The sequence below is a fragment of the Ornithorhynchus anatinus genome, chromosome 1 (assembly GCF_004115215.2).
Source record: "Ornithorhynchus anatinus isolate Pmale09 chromosome 1, mOrnAna1.pri.v4, whole genome shotgun sequence".
Lineage (NCBI taxonomy): Eukaryota > Metazoa > Chordata > Mammalia > Monotremata > Ornithorhynchidae > Ornithorhynchus > Ornithorhynchus anatinus.
Window position 1 is genome coordinate 148,116,755 of NC_041728.1, and position 18,130 is coordinate 148,134,884.

At 47.2% G+C, this 18,130-nt stretch overlaps 1 protein-coding gene across 2 annotated transcripts in view; it reads right to left on the bottom strand.

Annotated features, from left to right (window-relative positions):
- Positions 1-287: 287 nt before the first annotated feature.
- The window catches only part of LAMP3 (lysosomal associated membrane protein 3), a 46,958-nt gene continuing 29,115 nt past the window's right edge, over positions 288-18,130 (bottom strand). The window contains exons 7-8 of one of the 2 annotated variants that reach the window (XM_029055719.2): positions 13,600-13,760; positions 292-447 (exon numbers count right to left, since the gene is read on the bottom strand). In XM_029055719.2, the coding sequence (XP_028911552.1) occupies positions 13,621-13,760 (140 nt within the window). In that variant the 3' untranslated portion in view covers positions 292-447; positions 13,600-13,620. Of the gene's footprint in view, positions 448-13,599; positions 13,761-18,130 lie in introns of both variants that reach the window. The other variant, XM_029055805.2, reaches the window with a different exon arrangement.

Below are 18,130 nucleotides of genomic sequence, written 5' to 3' on the forward strand. Positions count from 1 at the left end.
ACATAGCAAGTGCTTCACAAATAACAACGTCATTATTACTGTGGATGTGGTTGGTTGTACAGATAATTAATATTCAAGTAGCACACACATTTTCACAAAGCCAAAGGGAATCACCTCGAAAAGCTGTCCTCATGGACCGAACAATAGCTGCAAGGAAATAAGCAAAATGCTTGAATTTTCCAAAAGGGACATAGGCCGTGGAGATTTTCACTTTAAGGGCTTGCTTTAAAAGAAGCTTTCCACGTGCTGGAAATGCTTCAGCAATTACTTCCCCCAACACCATTCTTTTTATTCCATGCATTTATCATACCACCTAGATTCTCTGGTAACCAGAGGATTTACGTTTCAGGCGAACGCCATAAAAGATCAAACCCAAAATGCTGATAGCAACCACGATCAAGCCAATCACCGGGATTACAATATTGTAGTCTCGGGAGCACTCGTCCACTAAAAGGAAAAAAAAGAAAAATATTCAGTATAGTGACTTATTTCACGAAGAAAGTAAGGAGCATAGCCTAACGGAAAGAGCATGGGTCTGGGAATCAGAGTACCTCTCTGGCTCGAGGCTTTAAGCTCATTATGGGCAAGGAACATGTCTACCAACTCTAGATTGTAAGCTTGTTGTGGGCAGAGAATGTGTCTGCTTATTGTTGTATTGTCCGCTCCCAAGCGCTTAGTACAGTGCTCCGCACACAGTAAGCACTCAATAAATACGAATGGATGAATGAACTCTTATCGTGTCCTCTCCCAAGTGCTCAGTGTAGCCCTTCAAGCAGTAAATGTTCAAAAGATACGATAGATTGACGGATGGACTGATCGACCTGGGTTCTAAACCCAGATCTGCCACGTACCTGCTGTGTGACCTTGGGCAAGTCACTTAACTGCTCTGTGCCTTGGTTCCCTGAATGGCAAAATGGGGATTCAAAACCTATTCTCCCTCGTACTTAGATCGGGAGCTCCACTGGGACCTGATGATCTTTCATAAACAATGTTGGCATTTCTTAAGCGCTTACTAGGTGCAGAGCACTGTTCTAAGCGCTGGGGGAGATCCAGGGTCATCAGGTTGTCCCACGCGAGGCTCACAGTCTTCATCCCCATTTTACGGATGAGGTCACTGAGGCACAGAGAAGTGAAGTGACTTGCCCACAGTCACACAGTCGACAAGTGGCAGAGCAGGGATGCCATTTCAGTCAGGCCACTGGCCCATGCAGGGTGAATATTGTTTCCAAAATCAGAGTCAACACACACGTGGACGACTGAGGGTTGCTCTCCTTAATATTACTGCTACTGCTACTACTAACAGCGTGGCTCAGTGGAAAGAGCCCGGGCTTGGGAGTCCGAGGTCATGGGTTCGTATCCCAGCTCTGCCACTTGTCAGCTGTGTGACCGTGGGCAAGTCGCTTCACTTCTCTGGGCCTCAGTGACCTCATCTGTAAAATGGGGATTAACTGTGAGCCTCAGGTGGAACAACCCGATGACCCTGTATCTATCCCAGCGCTTAGAACAGTGCTCTGCACATAGTAAGCGCTCAACAAATACCACATTCTTATTATTAAGCACTTCTTACGTGCCAAGCACCGCTCTAAGCGCTGGGGTAGTTAGAAGTTAATCAGATTGTTCACAGTCCGTGTCCCACATGGGGCTCACACTCTTATCCCCATTTTCCAGATGAGGTAACTGAGGCACAGAGAAGTTAAGTGGCTTGCCCAAGGACACCCAGCAGACATGTGGTGGAGCTGGGATTAGAACCCAGGTCTTTCTGACTCCCACAGCTCTGGCTAGGACTGGATCCCCTCATGTCCACCATTTTCCTTTCTAATCAGCAGCCTCTGTGTCCCATGAGTCCATGTAAAACTCTTGGACCCTTATAAACCAACTGTCCCATGAATTGTTCCAAACACTTCTTGAGCCGATTGATATTTTCTGCCTGTTAGACTTCCTGGGGCCATAGGCACAATGACAATAACAACTACGATAACAATAATAATAATTGTGGTATTTGCTAAGTGCTTACTATGTGCGAGGTACTGTTCTAAGTGCTGGGATGGTTATGAGCAAATCAAGCTGGACATAGGCCCTGTCCCACATGGGGTTCTCAGTCTTCATCCCCATTTTACAGATAAGGTAACTGAGGCACAGAGATGTGAAGTCACTTGCCCAAGGTCACATATCAGACAAGTGGTGGAGCCAAGATCAGAAGATTAGAAGCAGCGTGGCTCAGTGGAAAGAGCGCGGGTTTGAGAGTCCGAGGTCATGGGTTCGACTCCTCGCTCCGCCACTCATCAGCTGTGTGACTGTGGGCAAGTCACTTCACTTCTCTGGGCCTCAGTTCCCTCACCTGTGAAATGGGGATTAAGACTGTGAGCCCTACGTGGGACAACCTGATTACAGTGAATCTACCCGAGCGCTTAGAACAGTGCTCTGCACATAGTAAGCGCTTAACAAATACCAACATTATTATTATTATTAGAACCCAGGTCCTTCTGACTTCCAGGCCCATTGCTCTTTACACTAGGCCACGCTGCCTCTCACGCCATGTGTTCTCACCTGCTGGGTGAGAGTCAAGAATTGATTTGCTTTACAAAGAGAAATAATTTAAGGATCAGACCAGCTTGCAAATTCTACAGAATCTGTAGTCCATGCTCTAAGAATATTGGTGAAGTTACTTCTAATACTTTCAACAACCTCAGGCCATCAAGAACTTCCTTGCTTAAGCATAAAGTGTTAGAAAACCTACCTTCGCTTTCAAGAAAGCTAAAGGGATGATGCTAACTGCAGGGGAGGATACTATTATTCATTCATTCATTCAATAGTATTTATTGAGCGCTTACTATGTGCAGAGCACTGTACTAAGCGCTTGGAATGTACAAATCGGTAACAGATAGAGACGGTCCCTGCCCTCTGATGGGCTTACAGTCTAATCGGGGGAGAAAAAGCTCATTATGAGCAGCTAACATGTCTGTAATTCTGGTGCACTGTGTTCTCCCAAGTGCTCAGTACAGTGCTCTGCACATAGTAAGCACTCTATAAATACAACTGATTAAGAACTGGGTGGTGGATATTAATAATGTTGGTATTTGTTAAGCGCTTACAATGTGCAGAGCACTGTTCTAAGCGTGGGGGTAGATACAGGGTGATCAGGTTGCCCCACGTGAGGCTCACAGTCTTCATCCCCATTTTACAGATGAGGGAACTGAGGCACAGAGAAGTGAAGTGACTCGCCCACAGTCACACAGCTGACAAGGGGCAGAGCTGGGATTCGAACCCGTGATCTCGGACTCCCAAGCCCGGGCTCTTTCCACTGAGCCACGCTGCTTCTCTAACTACTTACTACTTGCTGCTTACTACTACTAAGGAAAGAGGAGTCTGGGGCATCATTTGAGGGGAAGAGGATAGATTTGATGCGTCTTGCTGCCCAAGAGCTCCATTGCACCGGAATCGGAGCCTCCCCGACTCTAGCCTTTGCACTAAAAACACTCTCAGCAACCTCTCAGAGGGTCCCGATCCCCAGGTTGAGAACTAGATTAGACGTAAATAGGTCTGGACTGGCTCTGAAATCATTAATGAGATGTTCTTCCCCTCGACTCTATTTATCGCCATTGCTCTTGTCCGTCCGTCTCCCCCGATTAGACCGTGAGCTCGTCAGAGGGCAGGGACCGTCCCTATCTGTTGCCGATTTGTCCATTCCAAGCGCTTAGTACAGTGCTCTGCACATAGTAAGCGCTCAATAAATACTATTGAATGAATTACTGGGCCATTCCAAAGTGGCCAGGAGAAAAGGCAGTCAATTGTATTTACTGAGCGCCTACCGTGTGCCGAGTACTTTACTAAGCACTGGGGAGAGTGCAGTACCACAATAAACGGACACATTCCCTGCCCACAACGAGCTTAGAATCTAGAGACGAGCTTAAGTCTAGAGACAAGGCAGGCAGAGAGGACTGTGGGAGGGAAAGAAAAGAGGTTAAGAGGGCGGACATTATTCTACTTTGGCGCACTGCTCCACTAATTCCAACAAGCTCCTTGCTCGCTCCAAACTCCAAGCAAGAAAGGAAGGACTCAGTCAAATACTCGATCAATCAATAATATTTCCCGAGCACTTCCTATATTCAGAGCACTGTACTGAGCATTTGGGAGAGTACAGTGCAACAGAGTGGCATTCATTCATTCATTCATTCAACAGTATTTATCGAGCGCTTACTATGTGCAGAGCACTGGACTAAGCGCTTGGAATGGACAAATCGGTAACGGATACAGTCCCTGCCCTTTGACGGGTTTACAGTCCAATCCCTGTCCTCGAGGAGCCACTTAATGAGTGCTTGATGAATACTTTCATTAGAAGCAGAAATAGTAATAAGGCACACACAGTAAATCTAAATACAGAACAGGAAAATGGAGGAGTATAAGGATATGTACATAACCACTGTGGGGTTGGAGTCCTCTAGACTGTAATCATCTGGTGGGCAGGGAACATGTCTATAATAATAATAATAATAATGTTGGTATTTGTTAAGCGCTTACTATGCGCAGAGCGCTGTTCTAAGCGGTGGGGTAGACATAGGGGAATCAGGTTGTCCCACGTGGGGCTCACGGTTAATCCTCATTTTACAGATGAGGTCACTGAGGCACAGAGAAGCGAAGTGACCTGCCCACAGCTGACAAGTGGCAGAGCCGGGAGTCGAACTCATGACCTCTGACTCCGAAGCCCGGGCTCTTTTCCACTGAGCCACGCTTCTCTTATGTTGTGTGCTCCCAAGAGTTTAGTGCAGTGCTCTGCACACAATACGACTAATTGACGGAGGTGGGGTGAATATCAAAACGCTCAAGGGGTCCAGACCAGAGGGAAGATACGGACAGGGGAGGGGGACAGACAGACAAGACTGAGGCACAATGAGTGGGTTGGCATTAAAGGAGAAAAATGTATGGGCCGGGTTGTAGCGCTTAGAAGAGGGCCAGAGCTTAGAACAGCGCTTGGCACATAGTAAGCGCTTAACAAATACCCCAATTAATGGGCGATTCATTCATTCAATAGTATTTATTGAGCGCTTACTATATGCAGAGCACTGTACTAAGCGCTTGGAATGTACAAATCGGTAACAGACAGAGACAGTCCCTGCCCTTTGACGGGCTCACGGTCTAATCGGGGGGAGACGGACAGACGAGAACAATAGCAATAAATGGAATCAAGATAAATAGAATCAAGATAAATAGAATCAAGGGGGGATCAGCGAGGTTGGGTAGGGAGAGCTGATGGAGCTTCCGTGAAGTTGGTTTGTGAGGAGTCGGAAGATGTGGACTGAAAGGATTTTTATAACGATGATCTGGGAAGCAGAGCGAAGTACGGATCGAAGACAGGTCTGTGGGGAGACCGATGGGGCAGTCAAGGTGGGCTACGATTACTGCTCGGATCAGTACGGTTGAAGAAGGAGGATGTGGATCTAGAGATGTCGTGGATGTAGAACCGACAGGTTTGGTGACAGACCGACTACGCGGGTTGAATGAAAGAGATGAGAGATGGGTTCTGCTCCAGAAAGATCCTGACAGGCCGTGGTCCCTGGGTTTCTTTTCCCCCAGTATCCTGGTGAACTAGTCTTGTATATTTCTCGACACCGAGAGGGATTAATAATGTTGGTATTTGTTAAGCGCTTACTATGTGCGGACCACTGTTCTAAGCGCTGGGGTAGACACAGGGTAATCGGGTTGTCCCACGTGAGGCTCACGGTTAATCCCCATTTTCCAGATGAGGTCACGGAGGCCCAGAGAAGTGAAGTGACTTGCCCACAGTCACACCGCTCCGGGATTCGAACCCATGACCTCTGCCTCCCAAGCCCGGGCTCTTTCCACTGAGCCACGCTGCTTCTCTAGCCTGGAACAGGCTAACGAAAAGAGTCGTGAAATCTTAATCTTTGGCAAGCGCTCAAAATAGAGGGAGGGAGCTGGGCCAGATGGTTTTGAAGTTCCTTTCGGAACCACGATACTATTATCCAATCAGTCAAGCAAGCGATGATATTTTCTGAGTGCTCGCCATGAGCAGAGAGCAGTACTAAACACTCGTGAGAGTGAGGGAACGAGGCATGTTCCCTGACCGTAACCGTCAGAGGTGTCTTTTCTTGGGAAGACACATGTGAAGACATGAGAAGCAGCGTGGTTCAGTGGAAAGAGCCCGGGCTCGGGAGTCAGAGGTCATGGGTTCGAAACCCGACTCCGCCACGTCAGCCGTGGGACTGTGCGCAAGTCACTTAGCCTCTCTGTGCCTCAGTTCCCTCATCTGTAAAAATGGGGATTAACCGTGAGCCTCACGTGGGACAACCCGATTAGCCGGTATCTACCCCAGCGCTTAGAACAGTGCTCTGCACATAGTAAGCGCTTAACAAATACCAACATTATTTTGTGGTTATTCTGTCCTTATTCGAAAACTGAGACTTGTATCAAAAAATGAATGTATACCCATAGAGAAGCAGCCCGGCCTGGTGGAAAGAGTATGGGCCTGGAAGTCAGGGGACCTGGCTTCTGATCGCAGCTCAGCCGACTTGCCTGCTGTGTGACCTTGGATAAGTCACTTCACTTTTCTGTACCTCACTTTCTTCATCTGGAAAATGGGGATTCAATACCTGTGAGCCTCCTGTGAGACAGGGACCGTGTCTGACCTATTTTTTTTTTTCATTTTTTTCATTTCAATCATATTTATTAAGTGCTTACTGTGTGCAGAGCATTGTACTAAGCGCTTGGGAAAGTACAATCCCACAATAAAGAGTGACAGTCCCTGCCCACAACGAGTTCACAGTTTAGATTAGAAGCAGCGTGGATCACTGGAAAGAGCCCGGGCTTGGGAGTCAGAGGTCATGAATTTGAATCCTGGCTCTGCCACTTCTCAGCTGTGTGACTGTGGGCAAGTCACTTCACTTCTCTGGGCCTCAGTTCCCTCATCTGTAAAATGGGGGTGAAGACTGTGAGCCTCACATGGGACAACCTCATTCCCCTGTATCTACCCCAGCGCTTAGAACAGCGCTCTGCATGTAGTAAGCGCTTAACAAATACCAACATTATTAGATTAGGGGAGACAGAGCTAATTAACATAATAATAATAATAATGTACAGACGAGGTAACTGAGGCACAGAGAAGTGAAGTGACTTGCCCACAGTCACACAGCTGACAAGTGGCAGAGCTGGGAGTCGAACTCATGACCTCTGACTCCTAAGCCCAGGCTCCTTCCACTGCGCCATGCTGCTTCCCCTATAATAATGTTGGTATTTGTTAAGCGCTCACTATGTGCAGAGCACCGTTCTAAGCGCTGGGGGAGATACAGGGTCATCAGGTCGTCCCACGTGAGGCTCACAGTTAATCCCCATTTTACAGATGAGGGAACTGAGGCCCAGAGAAGTGAAGTGACTCGCCCTCAGTCGCACAGCTGACGAGCGGCAGAGCCGGGAGTCGAACCCATGTCCTCTGACTCCGAAGCCCAGGCTCTTTCCACTGAGCCACGCTGCTTCCCTAACATGTAGACAACTCAAATGTTTAGAACAGTGCTTGACATGTAAGTGCTTAACAAATGCCATGATCTTCTTCTTCTTCTTACTGCTGAACAGAGGACCTGGTATTTACAAAACAGAAACTCAAATAGGGTTGATGATCAAAGTATTGGTGGATATGGTGATCTTTCGGATTAGGAGACACTAATGCTGGTGAATTCTGCCTATGAGTTTGGACCCGTAGCCCTGGGCCCCCTTGTGCATCCAGACTGTCTTGGTGTTGACTTGCATAACTCTGGAAAGAACCAGACACTTCTTATGTTCTGAAAGAGGAACAAGGTTGCGGTGATTCTGGACGGCTAGGAGGAAAATTGGGGAAACCCTAGATTCACTGTAAAATACCTTCGAGACTCTAAGCCCCTGCGGGCAGGGAACGTGTCTGTTTATTGTTCTATTGCACTCTCCCAAGCGTTTAATACAGTGTTTTCGCACTGTAAGTGCTCAATAAATATGACTGAATGAATGAACAAATGACTGAAATGTGAGGCGGTGAGCTAGAACCATGTGAATCGTCTGTGCCTAGTGAAAATGACGGAGCAAGATAGTCCCAAATGGGTGGAAATGACGGTGAATTTGGGGGCTCTATCCCAGGTAAGAGTTAAGATCTCACTGTTGGCTGGATGGCAGCCAAGTACTCCAAAGACCCCCAGCTGCAGAGGTATAAAGTGATAGACTTGGGGTATTCATTCAAACGTATTTATTGAGCGCTTACTGTGTGCAGAGCACTGTGTAAGTGCTTGGTACACTCTCCTCTTCCGTTTTCCCCTCCTCCCCCCTCTGCCTGGCATCTAGAAATCAAATCACCTTAGATAACCAAGGGTAGGGAATGAGGATAAAGGAAAACAACTCCCCGCCTCCAGTTTTACCCACTTCCAGCCTGTACTTCACCATGCTGCTCGAATCATTTTCCTAAACATTCTCCTCACATCTCCTCCTTCAAAAATCTCTAATGAGACCCAGTCCTCTCTACATCAGGCAGGAATTCTTCTTGACTATTGACATTTAAGGCACTAGATCAACCCTAACTCTCTCCCTGCTTATCCACTCTCGCTCCCACTACATCCCAGCTCCCACTCGTCCTCTCAAGCTAACGTATATACTGTGCCTTGTTCTTGTCTCTCTTGCCTCCAACCTCATACCCGCTTTGTTTCTTCTATGTGGTCTCCTCCCCCTTCATATCCACCAAACTACAGCTCACTCCATCTTTAAAGTCTTTCTAAAATCTCATCTCTACCAGGAAACTTCATTTCTCCAGTTCATTTTCTTTATCATCTGCATTCTAATATATGGAACTCAAAGGTCACCAATGACCTTCTTGCCAAATCCAATGACTCCTACTCCATCCTAATCCTCCTCGACCTCTCAGCTGCCTCTTACACTGTCGACCATCCCCTCTCCTCAACCCTTTATCTAACCTTGGTTTCACAGACTCTGTCCTCTCCTGGTTCTCCTCTAATCTCTCTGGTCGTTCATTCTCAGTCTCCTTCGTGGGCTCCTCCTCCCCCTCCCATCCACTAACTGTAAGGGTTCCTCAAGGATCAGTTCTCGGCCCTCTTCTGTTCTCCATCTATCCTCACTCCCTTGGTGAACTCATTCGCTCCCACGGCTTCAACAGTCATTTCTACGCAGATGACACCCAAAACTACATCTCCTCCCCTGTTCTCTCCCCCTCCCTCCAGGCTCGTATCTCCTCCTGCCTCCAGGACGTCTCCACCTGGATGTCTGGCCGCCACCTAAAACTCAACACGTCTAAAACTGAGCTCCTTATCTTCCCTCCCAAACCCTGTCCTCTCCCTGACTTCCTTGGCACTGAGGACGGCATGTCCATCCTTCCCGTCCCACAAGCCAGCAACCTTGGTGTCAATCTCTGCTCTCTCATTCACCCCATAGATCCAGTCCATCACCAAAACCTGCAGGTCTCGCTTTCACAATATTGCCAAGAGATCCCCCCTTTCCTCTCCATTCAAACTGCTACCTCGTTGGTACAAGCTCTCATAATATCCTGACTGGATTATTGTGTCAGCCTCCTCTCTGATCTGCCATCCTCCTGTCTCTCCCCCCCTACAGTCTATTCTTCATTCCGCTGCCCGGATCATCTTCCTACAGAAACGCTCTGGGCATGTCACCCCCCCTCCTCAAAAACCTCCAGTGGTTGCCTATCAACCTCCACACCAAACAAAAACTCCTCACTCTTGGCTTCAAAGCTCTCCATCCCCTTGCTCCCTCCTACCTCACCTCCCTTCTCTCCTACAGCCCACCTCGTACACTCCGCTCCTCTACCGCTAACCTTCTCACGCTCCCTCGTTCTCGCCTGTCCCGCCGTCGACCCCTGTCCCACGTCCTACCTCTGTCCTGGAATGTCCTCCCTCCTCACCCCCGCCAAACTAACTCTCTTCCCCTCTTCAAAGCCCTACTGAGAGCTCACCTCTTCCAGGAGGCCTGCCCAGACTGAGCCCTCCCTTTCCCTCCGCTCCTCCTCCCTTCCCCATTCCCCCTACTCCCTTCCTCTGCTCTTCCCCCTTCCCCTCCCCACAGCACTTGTGCATATTTGTATGTATTTTTTATTACTCTATTTATTTTGTTAATGATGTGTATATATCTAGGATTCTATTTATTTTGATATTGACGCCAGACTACTTGTTTTGTTCTGCTGTCCGTCTCCCCCGTTTAGCACGTGAGCACGTTGTTGGGCAGGGATGGTCTCTATCTATTGTTGAATTGTACATTCCAAGTGCTTAGTGCAGTGCTCTGCGCATAGTAAGTGCTCAATAAATACGATGGAATGAATGGAAAGAAAATGGTTTTTATCAATCGGTCGTATTGATTGTTTACTGTGTGCACAGCACTGTAGTAAACACTTGGGAGAGTATAATAAAACAGAGAGGGTTGACACATTCCCTATCAACAGTGGCCTGAAATATGTTCTTAGATACCACACTTTGTTTTTCATTAACCTTCGAAATTGCGTTTATACTTTTCAGCAATATTAAGGAAGGGCTCTTTTGCTAGTTTCCTCAAATCTTAGGGCTTGAGATTTTTTAAAGGTCCTGTAATTTCCCCTTCTTTTTGGTCCCTATCCCACTTCTTTATCCAGAAGTTTACTCACAGAATAAGACATTCTATACCGAAATCAGAATAAGGTTTGACGTCTGTCTCCCTGCTTCTAGACTGTGAGCCCGTTGTGGGAAGGGATTGTCTCTCTTTGTTGCTGAATTGTACTTTCCAAGAGCTTAGAACAGTGCACGGCATACAGTAAGGGCTCAATAAATGCGATTGAATGAATGAAAAGATTGAATTTAAGGCAGAAAGAGATTAAATAGTGAATAGAGCGAGAAGTGGCGGACCAACCAAGTCTGAGATTCAGTGTAACTTTGGATACAAAACAATTTACATCATCTCCCAGCAAAGTAAGCTCTCTGAGGGCAGGGATTATATCCACTGAGTCTATTGTACTCTCTCAGACTCTTAATAGTTTGCTCTGCAAGTGCTCAATAAACAATAATAATAAAAATGGTATTTGCTAAGCACTTACTATGTGCCAAGCACTGTTCTAAGCACTGATAATAACGGTCTTCGTTAAGCATTTACTATGTGCCAGGCACTGTACTGACCGCTGGATGGATACAAGCAAATCGGGTTGGACACAATCCCTGTCTCGCTTAGGGCTCACAGCCTCACTCCCCATTTTACAGATGAAGGGACTGAAGCCCAGAGAAGTGAAGTGACTCGCTCAAGGTCACACAGCAGACAAGTGGAAGAGGCAGGATTAGAACCCATGACCTTCCGACTCCCAGGCCCGTGCTCTATCCACTACGGCATGCTAGCTAGTCCCACTGATTGACAGATGAAGGGGAAATAACATTAATTCTTCATCCGAACATTAATCCCAGAGAGGTGACTTGCAGACAAACGCAGCTCTGAATCTCTAGCATTTTCATTCATTTTTAGCCTTCATTTGAAAGAATCAAATAACCATCACCAAGTAGGACGGGCTCAGGGAATCTGCCAGTATCATTTCATTCATTCATTCAGTCGCATTTACTGAGGACTTGCTACGTGCAAAACACTCTACTAAACACTTAAAAGAGTACAACAAAACAATAAACAGATACATTTCCCCCACTTTCCCTCACTTCCCCCCACATCTTTCCACTGATAGGGAGAAGCAGCGTGGCTCAGTGGAAAGAGGCCGGACCTAGGAGTCAGAGGTCATGGGTTTGAATCCCGGCTCTGCCACTTGTCAGCTGTGTGACTGTGGGCAAGTCACTTAACTTCTCCGTGCCTCAGTTACCTCATTTGTAAAATGGGGATTAACTGTGATCCTCACGTGGGATCTCTCCCCCATTTCCCTCTCCTCCTCCCCTTCTCCCGTCCCACCCCCTCAGCATTGTACTCGTCCCCTCAACTGTATAGCTTCATCACCCTATTTATTTTATTTTGTTTAATGAGATGTACATCACCCTGATTCTATTTAGTTGCCATTGTTTTTATGAGACTCTATTTATTGCCATTGTTCTTGTCTGCCCGTTTCCCCCGATTAGACTGTAAGCCCGTCAAAGGGCAGGGACTGTCTCTATCTGTTGCCGATTTGGACATTCCAAGAGCTTAGTACAGTGCTCTGCACATAGTAAGCGCTCAATAAATACTATTGAATGAATGAATGAATAACCTGATGACCCTGTATCTCCCCCAGCGCTTAGAACAGTGCTCTGCACATAGTAAGCACTTAAATACCAACACTATTATTATTATTGTGTTTACCAACTCTATTGTATTGTACTCTCCTAAGTGCTTAGTGCAGTGCTCTGCGCACAATAAGCACTCAGTGAATAACCATGGATTGATTGATCCCCAGACATCCGCTCTTACATCTGTCGGAACACACAGCAAACCACGTCACAATTTAAAAAGACCTGTTTCAGTCTAAGATGTCCTTCAGCTCATAACGTTTTCAATGATGGATTATGCACGAAATATTGACAACTCTCTACAGAGCTCCATCTCTTTCTGCATTGGCTTGATCTTTTCTCACTCTCTACCATCCGCAGTTTGTTTGAGTTTGAGTTTTTGAGTTTGTTCAAAAACTGTGTTGATGAATCATAGTCCAAATGATGACCCTCCTAAAAATCTATCAGATTATTTGCTCAGTTTGAAAATGGTGGTGGTGTAAATCTAGAATGTGTGTTTAAAGGTTATTATTCGTTATTTTTTTATATATATTCGTATATACGTATATATATATATACACACACATTCATAAACATATATTCGTTTATGGTATTTGTTAAGCACTTGCTATGTGCCAAGCACTGCGGTAATGTTGGTATTTGTTAAGTGCTTACTATGTGCAGAGCACTGTTCTAAGCGCTGGGGTAGACACAGGGTAATGAGGTTGTCCCACGTGAGGCTCACAGTCTTAATCCCCATTTTACAGATGAGGGAACTGAGGCACAGAGAAATTAAGTGACTTGCCCACAGTCACACAGCTGACAATTTACAGAGCTGGAATTCGAACCCATGGCCTCTGACACCCAAGCCTGGGCTCTTTCCACTGAGATACAAGGTGATTAGGTTGGACATAGTCCCTGTCCCACAGAGGGCTCGCAGTCAATCCCCATTTTACAGAGGAGAGAAATGAGGACCAAAGAAGTGAAGTGACTTGCTCAAGGTCACACAGCACAAAAGTGTTATAACTGGGATTAGAACCCATGACCCCCTGACTTCCAGGCCCGTGCTCTATCCACTACGTCAGTGTTGATTCCCTCTGCAGCTTGCCAGACCTGCAGCCTGCCTAGCCAAGGCAACCTTTCCGCTCACCCAGGTTGCCAGGAAATCCTTCTTTATGCTAGGCTGGCAAGGGCCGGGAGTCGAACTCATGACCTCTGCCTCCGAAGCCCAGGTTCTTTCCACTGAGCCACGCTGCTTCTCAATCCCCCTCCAGGCCATCAGGAGGTTTTCTAAAGTCCAAGCAGGGAGGTCCCACCCAACTGAAACCGCCATTCTGGGGAAGGCAAAAAGCGGAAACCATCGTCTCTTGCCGAAAGTCCCGAGGCCCTCATACTTGCTACGCACATTTTGAAGAAGGTGGGAACTTTAGACGCGTTCATATCCTCTAGCAGGGCTCTTTCTGGTCACCAGGCAGGTAACAAGCAAAACGACAAACAATCCTGCGATACTCAGGCTCACGGCCACAGGGATTGCTCTCCTGTTCCTGTCACTGAAGCATTCGTCTGCTGTAATTGAAGTAAAGTAGGAGGTGTTACGCCCAAGAAGCCAAATCCAGAAGAGTCGTTAAAGTAGAAACACATCCACCTGGACTTTACCAGGAGAAGGAAAGCACAATAAAGGCTCGGGGGTATTTTTAATGGTATTTGTTAAATGCTTACCATCTGCAAGGCACTGTGCTAAGCACTGGTGTAGATAAATGCTAATCAGGTTGGACGCAGTCTATGTCCCACATGGGGCTCATATTCTTCATCCCTATTTTACAGATGAGGTTTCCAAAGCACAGAGAAGTGACCTGCCCAAAGTCATATAGTAGACTGGATTAGAACACAGGTCCTTCTGACTCCCAGGCCCGTGCTCGTTCCACTAGGTCACGCCGAAGCCTGAAGGTGAGACAACTTCCTCCAGGTCAGCTAAGAAGTAGCTCCTTGTGGGCATGGACTGAATGTTTAATAATGTTGGTATTTGTTAAGCGTTTACTATACGCAGAGCACTGTTCTAAGCGCTGGGGGAGATTCAGGGCAATCAGGTTGTCCCACGTGAGGGTCACAGTCTTCATCCCCATTTTAGAGATGAGGTAACTGAGGCCCAGAGAAGTTAGGTGTCTTGCCCACAGCCACACAGCTGATGAATAATGTTGGTATTTGTTAAGGGCTTACTATGTGCAGAGCACTGCTCTAAGCGCTGGGGTAGATACAGGGTAATCAGGTTGTCCCACATGAGGCTCACAGTCTTCATCCCCATTTTACAGATGAAGTATCTGAGGCCCAGAGCAGTTAAGTAATAATAATAATAATGTTGGTATTTGTTAAGTGCTTACTATGTGCCGAGCACTGTTCTAAGCGCCGGGGTAGACATAGGGGAATCAGGTTGTCCCACATGGGGCTCACAGTCTTAATCCCCATTTTACAGATGAGGGAACTGAGGCACAGAGAAGTTAAGTGACTTGCCCCAAGTCACACAGCTGAGAGGTGGCAGAGCTGGGATTCGAACCCATGACCTCTGACTTCCAAGCCCGGGCTCTTTCCATTGAGCCACGCTGTTTAGTTTCTATTATATTTTCCCATGTGCTTAATACAGTTTGTTGTTCCCAGTAGACATTCAATACATAGCATTACTTCTAGAGGAACCAGAACTAGAACTGATTTATTTTCTTCCCTTTTCAGTACTCTTCCACCCTAAACCAGCAAGTTTTTGACCTTCTTGAATTCAGCCATTCCCACATTAATAATAATAATAATAACTGGTATTTGTTAAGCATTTACTATGTGCCAAGCACCGTTCTAAGCCCTGGGGTAGATACAAGGTAATCAGGTTGTCCCACATGGGGCTCACAGTCTTAATCCCCATTTTACAGATGAGGTCACCGAGGCAAGGAGAAATTAAATGATGACATGCCCAAGGTCACACAGCAGACAAGTGGAGGAGGTGGGATTAGAAGCCACGTCCCCTGCCTCCCAAGCCCGTTGTCTTTCCACTAGGCCGTGCTGCCTCTCTGGACTCCCTGCCACATAGGGCTCACAGTCTGAACCCCCATTTTACAGATGAGATAACTGAGTAAAGTGACTCGTCCAACGTCTCCCGGCAGACAAGCCGCAGAGCCGGGATTAAAACCCAGATCCTTCTGCCGCCCAGGCTCGTGCTCTATCCCCTAGACCACGCTGCTTCTCGTTACCAATAAAACCTCCCACTCACCTTGCAGGGATCACATACGCCAACCCGCGTTTGAACTTTTTAAAAAATCTAATTAAGTGCTGACTATGTGTCGAGCACTGTCCTAAGGACCGGGGTAGATACAAGGTAATCAGGTTGGCCGCGGTCCCTGTCCCACGTGGGGCTCACAGTCAGAGGAAGGGAATTAATTCCCATTTTACAGATGAGGCAACTGGGGGACAAAGAAGTGAAGTCACTGGCCCAAGTTCACACTCAGCAGACCAAAGGATTAGAACCCAGGTCTTCTGACTCCTAGGTCTGCGCTCTTTCCACTAGGCCACGCCGTGCGACTCCGATCCCCCGCAGCACTGGAGCAGATCTTAAAGGCTGGGAGCGGAGGGGCGAGTCGGAGCAGAGGAAGTAGAGGAAGCCGGCTCCATCAGTTTCCGTGGCCTCCAGCTTGCCAAGGACTTTGCAATCCCCTGGGAATTTCCCCTTTGGACACCGCACCAACCTAAGGGGTCCCTCTTTCGTAAGAATTATTGGGATATTCCACCCGGCAGGATGGGACTCTCCGACCATTACTTCCCGGTCAGATTCAGTTTGAGGGGTTTGGTTTTTTTTCAAATGGTATTTTTTAAGTGCTTACTGTGTGTCCGGCACTGTACTGAGTGGTGGGGTAGATACAGTCCATGTCCCACATGAGGCTCACAATCTTAACCTCCATTTTACAGTTGAGGTAACTGAGGCACAGAGAAGTGAAATGACTTGCCCAAGGTCACACGGCAGACAGGTGGCCGAGCCGGAGTTAGAACCCAGATTCTTCTGACTCCCGGACCCAAGCTCTACCCATTAGTCCACGCTGCCTTGCTGCCCGCCATAGAATACCACTGTCAAATGGGGATTAAAAAACTGTGAGCCCCACGTGGGACAAGCTGATCACCTTGTATCCCCCAGCGCTTAGAACAGTGCTTTGCACATAGTAAGCGCTTAACAAATACCACCATTTATTTATTTACTTATTTTTTTACCACTGGAAGTCCAGATTGCCGGTGGTTCCGAGCATATCTTTCCGTTCGTTTGCTATTTTAAACACAATGCTTGATGATCAAATGATTGTGTTCAATCATTTGAAACAAAACGGTGAAGAAAGTGAATAAAATCAGTCTCCTATCACCTCCCAGGAGAGCATTTTGAAATGGGAGGGATTTTTGAGATGGAGAGAAGCTAGAGGGAATACAGAAAGCACCTAATAAGAAACAGGGATCAACAGGAGAAGCAGGGCTCAAGCTCCAGAGAGGTTTCAGGCCTTGCAGGAGCAAGCCTAAATACCTAGTCCCACTAAACGGCTTCTCATCACACTGCGATCCCCTGATACTCCCTTTTTTCCTTTCCAACTAACTCTCAAAAGGGGTGTCTCCCTACCCCCGGACTATATGTCTCTATATATGTACTTATGTACATTAGGGGAAGCAGCGTGGCTCAGTGGAAAGAGCGCGGGCTTCGGAGTCAGAGGTCATGAGTTCGACTCCCGGCTCTGCCGCTTGTCAGCTGTGTGACTGTGGGCGAGTCGTTTCACTTCTCTGTGCTTCAGTTCCCTCATCTGTAAAAGGGGGATTAAAAGTGTGTGAGCCCCACGTGGGACGACCTGATGACCCTGTATCTCCCCCAGCGCTTAGAACAGTGCTCTGCACATAGTATGCGCTTAACGAATATCAACATTATTATAGAGAAGCAGCGTGGCTCAGTGGAATGAGCACGGGCTTGGGAGTCAGAGGTCATGAGTTTGAATCCCGGCTCTGCCACTTGTCAGCTGTGTGACTGTGGGCAAGTCACAACTTCTCTGTGCCTCAGTTCCCTCATCTGTAAAATGGGGATTAACTGTGAGCCTCACGTGGGACGACCTGATTCCCCTGTATCTACCCCAGCGTTTAGAACAGTGCTCTGTGCATAGTAAGCGCTTAACAAGTACCCACATTATTATATCCCTGTCTAGACTGTAAGCCTTTTGTGGGCAGGGAACATGTCTACCGACTCTTTTATATGGTACTCTCCCAAGCGCTTAGTACAGTGCTCTGCATGTAGTAATGTTGGTATTTGTTAAGCGCTTACTCCGTGCAGAGCACTGTTCTAAGCGCTGGGGTAGATACAGGGGAATGAGGTTGTCCCACGTGAGGCTCACAGTCTTCACTCCCATTTTACAGATGAGGGAACTGAGGCACAGAGAAGTGAAGTGACTTGCCCACAGTCACACAGCTGACAAGGGGCAGTAAGCACTCAATAAATACAGTTGATTGATATCTTTATACTCCCCCATTTCCCCGCACTGTAATTTATCTCTCTCCCCCTCTATATTGATTAACCCATTGTGGACAGGGATTTTCTCTCTTTATTGCTGAATTGTACTTTCAAGGGCCTAGTACAGTGCTCTGCACACAGTAAATGTGCAATAAATATGACTGAATGAATAATAGTAATTATAATTATGGTATTTGTTAAGCGCTTACTCTGTGTCAGGCACTGTACTAACCACTGGGGTAGATGCAAGGAAATCAGGTTGGACACAGTCCCTGTCCCATGTGGGGCTCACAGTCTCAATCCCCATTTAAAGATAAGGCAACTGAGGCACGGAGAAGTAAAGTGACTTGCCCAAGGTCACACAGCAGACAAGCGGCACAGCCGGGACTAGAACTCATGATTTCCCTACTCGCGGGGCCGTGCTTTA